The sequence below is a fragment of the Poecilia latipinna genome, unplaced genomic scaffold (genome assembly GCF_001443285.1).
Source record: "Poecilia latipinna isolate Pla-1442-1.1 unplaced genomic scaffold, P_latipinna-1.0 Scaffold979, whole genome shotgun sequence".
In the NCBI taxonomy this organism is placed as follows: Eukaryota; Metazoa; Chordata; class Actinopteri; order Cyprinodontiformes; family Poeciliidae; genus Poecilia; species Poecilia latipinna.
The window spans coordinates 207,152-214,503 of record NW_015113595.1 but is presented as its reverse complement, the minus strand read 5'-3'; the positions used below and the strand labels follow the sequence as shown (position 1 = coordinate 214,503).

The window sequence follows — 7,352 nt, the reverse complement described above, 5'->3', positions numbered from 1 at the left end:
CCATGTTTGGGATTTGTGAAACTTTTTTCTGATTTGTGAAACTTCAAGAATTTTTTTTGTACCACTTATTTGCATCTGGATCACACTAGAACTGGTGTAATTCCAAAACTACAACAGCTAGACTCTTCAAACTTGGACTAAATTAATCTTCTCTAATAGTAGAATATTTAGAATCATGTTTCTGATTTGTGAAACTTAACAGACCCCTGCAAAAGATCTGTCCTTCCAACAGCCATCACAATCTACAATAACTCTGAAAAATTAATGAGTTACACCAACATTTTATTTCCCATTGGGATTAATAAAGTGGTTTTGAATTAGAAAAAAAAACTGCATTGAACATATAAGAATAGTAATCTGATCTTTAGTGAAGTTTCACAAATCCCAAACATGGTTTTATTCTGCTATTAATTGAAAATAATCTGATCCAGGTTTGAAGTGTCTAGGCTGGCAGCTAGCCCTGAAAACAGTGGCACTTGTGGCGCATAATGACACCTGCCACCGGAAGTGCCATCAGTAGGTGCGGTGTCGCAATTTGCACTGCTGTCCAAACGTCCAAAGCTCCGGTCAGAAGCTAAGTTAGCAAAACAATGTCTCAGAAAAGGATGTTTGCAGTTTTCTGGAGCGCAACGCGAAGCTCGACGTCATTCAGAGGTAAAATATTAACTTCACATCAACAAAGACACAGCAGGACGGATCATCAGAGAAATGATGGACTAAAACTAACTGGAGTTTACGTTCCAACCTGAGACTCATTAAATCTGCAAGTGACTTTAGGAACAAAACAAGCCCAAAGCCGCTTTTAATCATCGGACTTGATGGCAGAAACTCAAAATGGTTCCTTTCCAGCAACAAAATGAGCGTCTCCCTCCATTGTTTCTGTCGTTGCTGATGCTGTCGCATAGAAACGGTCGTAGAGGAAATTAAATTAAATTCCAAAAGAAAATAGCAACGCAAAGTGATTTCAATCAGTAACTTTAATCCGACTACTGGATTTGAAATAGAAACGCGTTGGATTACTCCTTACTGGAAGGAGTAATCTGACAGTAAAGTAACGTGTTACTGACATCATCACTGCCCATGAATCACAGTTTTGGTTCCTACCTGCTGCCTGGACCAGAACCAGGAGGATCAGGAGCAGAAAGGGACCCATTCCTCCAGGTCAGGAGACGAACTGAGCCACCTGAGGAACCCTACAGGTCAGAGTTCACCCAGAAACAAACATTACCTGAAGGACCAGCTCTCTAAAACACATTCACCAACGATAAGTACAGAAAGCGCGATAAAAACCATCATGGTTTAGGAATGAAAGCATAACTTTTTACAGACACTTAAACTCGAGAAGTTTTTTAAAAGTAAGGTAACAGGAAAAACTGGTATCCGATCGGTTAACTGCTCTTTTCTCACTGACCTAAATCTGTTCACAGACTGATACAGATGTAACCCACAGAGATTGGCCTCATCACAGAAATCAGTCAGATAGATGCTGTACTTACTGCTCTACACAGCGTCTAATTAAACAGTTACATTACCAACAACTACAAAGCTGTTTCAGGTTAACCCTTCATAAAAACACTGTGTTGTGCTGAGAATGTAACAGAATAATTAGTATGTTTCCAAAATAAAGTCTGACAGCCTGGTTGATTCTGTCCAGAACTGAGAAGAAAAACATCAGTGTGAAAATGTGAAACGTTCCAGAGGAATATGAGCTTTAATAATATTTCTGTCATATTTCTAGTAAAGATCATAGAGCCACTTTATGAGTCCAGGAGAATTAATATTGATTGGACTTGTCAAAGTTCCTGATGAATCCACAATGAGAAACAGTTCAGTGTTCGATGCCAGAACAGCAGGAGAGAGATCCATGAACCCATCAGCCTCGACCAATCAGCTCTGACCCCCTAATGAGGAAGAAGGTCCCGACCGCCACCCCAAGCAGACCCACGATCAGACCGACTCCACAGAACACTGCGGGTCCAACGCCGGGCTGAGGCACGTCAACATCTGGAGACAGAAAACAGAGACACAAGTCACTGAGAGCTTGTTGAGCTGCTTTCTCCCTACAGCAGGACAGACTTCAGTCCTCCAATGTCTAAATCAGGGGAGCCCAAAGTGGGTCCTGGAGGCCCGGCATCCTGCATGTTTCAGTTCTCTCCCTAGTGGTCGTAACAACCTCCTCAGCAGGTCAATGTTCCTCTTAGGTCTCTAACGAGCATTATTTGATCCAGGTGTGTTAATCCAGGGAGATAATAAAACATGCAGGATGCCGGGCCCCCAGGACCCACTTTGGGCTCCACTGGTCTAGATGTCTCTGTGCTTCAGCACTTGGTTCCAATGCTAGTTCATTAGCAGAGTTGGACTGCATGAGGCAGCGAAGGCATTTAATTCAAGTGTGTAGAAGAATGGATTAATCCAAAAGCTGCAGGCTGCAGTTTGAGACCACTGGTCTAGTTAAAGGCCACCCACCCCAGATTCTGGTCAGTGGTTCTTTCAGGGCTGGATGCTCCACTGAGCAGCTGTAGATGTCTCCTAGCTGAGGGACGAACTGCAGCCTGGAGATCTGGGTGAAGGTGAAGTCTTCGTTGGGGAAGGGAACGTTGATGCTGGTTCCTTCAGTCACTTTTTGACCGTTTCTGGTCCAGGAGACGTTGACCGGAGCCGGATAGAAACCAGAGACGTGACAGACCAGGATGTTCTTCTCTCCCAGCTCCACTTTGTTAGTGGTGTAGAGCAGGCTGGTTGGAGGATCTGTCAGCAAACACATGCAGGATCACCTTAAACAGCCACAGAAAACAGAAGATCCTTCATGTGGCTTCAACCAGATCTTCTCCAGTTCACCCCAACTAGATTCATCTCTATTTGAAGATCTTTGAGAGGAACCATGCAATATTGAGTACAAGGGATTTGATTGGCAGCAACTATATCTGAGTAGCAGCCCATGGATTCCTCCTGGGACAACAATACTTCATCCAATCTGCAACAAGGCCATAGCAGTTGGTGAGATGGAAACCAATATTTCCATAATCAAATCTGAAGGTCCAAAATGTTTTACTAATTGTGGTGGAAGAGCACGTCCAATTGGACGGGGCAACCATCAACAAACAAATATGCTGAGAAATTCAGAAGATGCTGGACCCCTGATCATACACGGACAGAGCTGTGGTCACTGGAGAGATGACCACAGCTCCTGCATTTCCACCTTCCTGCTCATATTCCTGGACCCAATGACAACACAGTTTAACTGGAACCGAACCAGACATTAACTGGCCAGTGTGAGACATAAAGGAGCACAAGTTGCATCTGACGGGGCTGATTGACTCATTTCTATTTTTCTCTACTGATGTTAGTAGAAATAGTTAGTTGATGATGATGTTGGCTGTCTTCCTATCTTGTATGGATTTATATTTGATGTTGTTTTGATGCCCTGTGTTGTACCTGATTTTTAGAGCCCTGAATGTCTTATTTTTTATTTATTTGTTCCTTTTTACTTGCTGCAGCATTACAGGACTCTAATGAACCTGAACCTGAAGAGATTAGAGATACTGAAGCAGAACCGTCCATAATCTAGATTCAACTGTACAACAGCAAATGAGGATGAAGTCAGATAAAACGGAGCTGAGGGAGAAACCAGAGGTCCAAACGTTCCCACAGTCCTCATTTAGTCTCATCTAAACTTTTTCTCTAGCAGGAAAGGAAGCAGAGTTGATCTTTCCTCACCAAGTGGATCTGGGATGTCCTTCAGACCAATACGGATAATCTTCAGGTTATTTTTGCAGACTTGTAGTTGCCCCACAGATTGCTCATAAATCCCTGAAAAACTTGGATGGCTGACAAAGTCCGGCAGGGTATCAACTCCTGTCTCATGGATGAAGTCGGAGTGCCAAGCCTCTTCCCCATCCAGTGTTATTATCATGTTCAATCCATCCGTGTCAGAACATGCAAGAACCCGGAAACTGTCATGTTGAACTGAAAGGAGAGCAGAAACTGAGTTTAGAGTGTCAGTAACCAGCCTGGATGAGGAGGTGAGACTTTTACCTTCAGCAGAAACACAGAGCAGGACGCAGAGCAGCAGCAGCAGCAGCTCCATTTCAGCAGATCCCTGATGTTTGGTCTGAACTCACCTGAGTCAGTCAGAAACACTCCATCCAGCAGCCAATCACAGCGCACTGTTTAGTGATGTCATCAGTAGGCAGGCTGATGCTCCAGGCTGACTTCAGTCCTGCAGGTTCTGCTCTCTGATTGGTCGGACTGTGACTGGACTCCACCTCCTTATCTTGACAGCTTCAGAGAAATATCAGCTCCTCTGTTGATTTCAAATGAAGTCATTAAGTCTATTTGTTTTCATCCACTCGTTCATAGTGTCTTTTTACAATGATTGCATAATGTAATGTTTTTATGACTTTTTGTGTTTTTATGATGCGATTTGAACTGCCTCGTTGAGGACATGTGTAAACTTGACTTTGCTTCAAATAGCACAGCAGCGCCATCTAGTGGTGAATATGGAAGGCAACAAGACTTTCCATTTCACGCACATTAAAGATACGTTCTTTTTTATTAACTAGTAAAGTACGTTTTAAAAGACGCCGCGTTACAAAATTTGAGCACCAGCCCATAGATTCCTACTATGACAATACTTTAACCAATCTGCTTTAACTTTAATAAAGTTAAAGTTGACATTGAATCGCACAGTAAACGAAGCAAACCACTCGTTTCTCTTCGTTCATTTTCGTGTCCTTGGTCCTCGCTCACTGATTGGTCCATTCATCGCTTTGCTCTTGGCCCCCGTATACTGATTGGTCCGCTGGTCTCGGTGTTGTCCCGCCTCCCCTCCTGATTGGCCGGTGTGTTTCGGATAGTTCGCGTGTTGCGGCTCCAGCAGAGTCACCTTGCTTCGGCCGCTGCTGCTGTTGTGGGGATAGAGCAGAGGAACCGACCGGGCCAGAGGCGTCAGGAAGGCAGCTGGCCACCGACCGAACCGGGTCGACATGGCGGAGACAAAGCCGAAGACCTCTCCGAAGGCCATAAAGTTCCTGTTCGGAGGTCTGGCCGGGTAAGTGCTGCTGCTAGCCGCGGTGCTAACGGGCTAATGTCAGGGGTCAGAGGGCGAAGAGGAGCCTCTGTGCTGTCAGGGCAGATTAATACTAGTTATGGATTATAATCATTATGTGATCAGTGTAATGTTACCGGTGGATTATCACCATGTTGGTGTCGGACTCTCAGAACATGCTAGCTGCTAACGCTAGCTGACAGGACCGGTGTTCCCGGTAATTCGGGTCCCTGTAGATCCTGATCCGCTGTGACCTGATTTACTGGCCGCGATCAGAGGCGCTGATTGGTTCAGAACCTCGTGGATCTGCTCCAGGGGGTTCTGAACCAATCAGCCCCTCTGATTGGATCTGCTCCAGGAGGTTCGGAATCAGTGAGATTGGTTCCGAACCTCCCACCTGACTGCAGGGGGATTATCAATGGTTGCCATGGAACCAGCAGTTGTCTGAGCTCACAGAAAGGTTCTGGTTCTGCTCAGTAGATCAGAACCAGAACTTCTGATGGACCCTCTCTGTCCTGCAGCATGGGGGCCACCGTGTTCGTCCAGCCGCTGGACCTGGTGAAGAACCGGATGCAGCTGAGCGGCCAGGGCACCAAGGCCCGCGAGTACAAGACCAGCTTCCACGCTCTGTTCTCCATCCTGAAGAACGAAGGACTGGGAGGCATCTACACCGGGTCAGTACCACCAGAGGGGTCCAGACTGGACCTGACTGGTCCCATAAGCTGTCTGCTGCATCAGGACCTGTTTCCTCCATGCGGCTCCTACTTCCTGTTCCATTAGGCTACGTCCGTCCTGTAGCTTCTGATCTGACTGCTGATTGGCCGGCGCCGATAACTGATCACACTGATGATGGACTTTATTGAACTGTCACTAATCAAATAGTTTCACAAACCAGTTTTTAAATATTCTGGTTTGTAGAGCCTAGGTACTGAAGTTTTTAAACCCCAGATATTTAGAGACGCTCAGCGTTGTCCAATCAGAAGCCAACTTCAGCTCTATTGTCCAGTATGTTGATGTTGGTGTCATGATGGATCACAGGAAACGTTGAGCATCACTGCGTCTAACATGATGTTTTGTTTAACGATGCTAACAGATGTGGTACAGCATAAAGTTTTTTAATAAAGTTTTCGTCAAAGAAACTGTACGAGTCACTAGCTTAAGCATGCTAGCTGCTAGCCTGTCCAGAGCTAACGCTAGTGAGTAATCCCCTCCTCCTTCGTCAGCACCGGCCAATCAGCAATCAGATCAGGAGCTTCAGGATGGATGTAGCCACCGCTGGACGGACAAGAGTCTTTACTCTGGTCCTGGTGCAGAGACATGTCCCTGTCCCCCCTGTCTGTCCCTCCTGTCCTAACTGAGGACGTCCTCTCAGCCTGTCAGCAGGGCTCCTCCGCCAGGCCACCTACACCACCACCCGCCTGGGGATCTACACCATCCTGTTTGAGAAGATGACAGGAGCCGACGGACGGCCGCCCAACTTCCTGCTGAAGGTCGGATCCTCTGAGGCGGGCTGCGGACCTGGTCCTGGTCCTGGTCTTGGTCCTGGTTCTGGACCTGGTCCTGGTTCTGAATCTGGATCTGGTTCCGGTCCTGAATCTGGATATGGTCCTGGTTCTGGTCCCGGTTCTGGATCTGGATCTGGATCTGGATCTGGTTCCGGTCTTGGTCCCGGTCCCGTTCCCGGTCCTGGTCCCGGTTCCTCCATGGTAACCTGTGGCTCCCCCTGCAGGCTCTGATCGGGATGACGGCCGGCGCCACCGGAGCGTTTGTGGGGACGCCGGCGGAGGTTGCTCTGATCAGGATGACGGCTGATGGGCGGTGAGAGCTGCTCTCTGATTGGCTGCTCTGCTCTCAGGTGTGTGTGTGACCTCAGGTGTGTGTGTGCAGACTTCCTGCTGACCAGAGGAGAGGGTACACCAACGTGTTCAACGCTCTGGCTCGCATCACCAGAGAGGAGGGGCTGACCACGCTGTGGAGGGTCAGTGTGTCAGAAACAGGCAGAGGAGGGGCTCCTCCCATCACATGACCTCTGCTCTGATCACGTGACCCCAGCTCTGACCTCTGACTGTGTTTCAGGGCTGTGTTCCCACCATGGCCCGGGCAGTGGTGGTCAACGCCGCTCAGCTGGCCTCCTACTCCCAGTCCAAACAGGCGCTGCTGGACTCAGGTCAGGATCACACACTGCGAGCTAAGCGCTAACACAGGGCGAGCTAAGCGCTAACACAGGGCGAGCTAAGCGCTAACACAGGGCGAGCTAAGCGCTAACACAGGGCGAGCTAAGCGCTAACACAGGGCGAGCTAAGCG

The 7,352-nt window shown here is 47.6% G+C and overlaps 3 protein-coding genes across 4 annotated transcripts in view; 1 reads left to right on the top strand and 2 right to left on the bottom strand.

The window, feature by feature from the left end:
• LOC106958341 (SLA class II histocompatibility antigen, DQ haplotype D beta chain-like) overlaps positions 1 to 1,195 on the bottom strand; it is a 9,779-nt gene extending 8,584 nt beyond the window's left edge. The window contains exon 1 of the mRNA XM_015050196.1: positions 1,105 to 1,195. Coding sequence (XP_014905682.1) covers positions 1,105 to 1,153 — 49 coding nt within the window. The 5' untranslated portion in view covers positions 1,154 to 1,195. The remainder of the gene's footprint in view (positions 1 to 1,104) is intronic.
• Positions 1,196 to 1,782: 587 nt separating this feature from the next.
• LOC106958332 (mamu class II histocompatibility antigen, DR alpha chain-like) lies at positions 1,783 to 4,139 on the bottom strand. 2 transcript variants are annotated; one of them, XM_015050185.1, is made up of 4 exons: positions 4,036 to 4,139; positions 3,718 to 3,966; positions 2,467 to 2,748; positions 1,783 to 2,004 (listed from the first exon to the last, which is right to left on the bottom strand). In XM_015050185.1, the coding sequence occupies exons 1-4, from the start codon at positions 4,085 to 4,087 to the stop codon at positions 1,874 to 1,876; spliced, it is 714 nt and encodes a 237-aa protein (XP_014905671.1). In that variant the 5' UTR covers positions 4,088 to 4,139; the 3' UTR covers positions 1,783 to 1,873. The 2 variants fall into 2 exon arrangements, with proteins under 2 accessions (XP_014905671.1, XP_014905670.1); XM_015050184.1 differs by having other exon boundaries at positions 3,718 to 4,102.
• Positions 4,140 to 4,844: 705 nt separating this feature from the next.
• slc25a11 (solute carrier family 25 member 11) overlaps positions 4,845 to 7,352 on the top strand; it is a 14,830-nt gene continuing 12,322 nt past the window's right edge. Inside the window, exons 1-6 of the mRNA XM_015050189.1 lie at positions 4,845 to 5,050; positions 5,569 to 5,721; positions 6,420 to 6,537; positions 6,777 to 6,865; positions 6,935 to 7,025; positions 7,124 to 7,214. Coding sequence (XP_014905675.1) covers positions 4,986 to 5,050; positions 5,569 to 5,721; positions 6,420 to 6,537; positions 6,777 to 6,865; positions 6,935 to 7,025; positions 7,124 to 7,214 — 607 coding nt within the window. The 5' untranslated portion in view covers positions 4,845 to 4,985. The remainder of the gene's footprint in view (positions 5,051 to 5,568; positions 5,722 to 6,419; positions 6,538 to 6,776; positions 6,866 to 6,934; positions 7,026 to 7,123; positions 7,215 to 7,352) is intronic.

Coding starts and splice junctions, on each gene's coding strand:
- LOC106958332 (XM_015050184.1), bottom strand. CDS start 4,087: ATGGAGCTGCTGCTGCTGCTGCTCTGCGTCCTGCTCTGTGTTTCTGCT. Junction 2,749..3,717: donor GGACATCCCAGATCCACTTG/GTGAGGAAAGAT, acceptor GTTTGCTGACAG/ATCCTCCAACCAGCCTGCTC. Junction 2,005..2,466: donor ACCACTGACCAGAATCTGGG/GTGGGTGGCCTT, acceptor TTCTGTCTCCAG/ATGTTGACGTGCCTCAGCCC.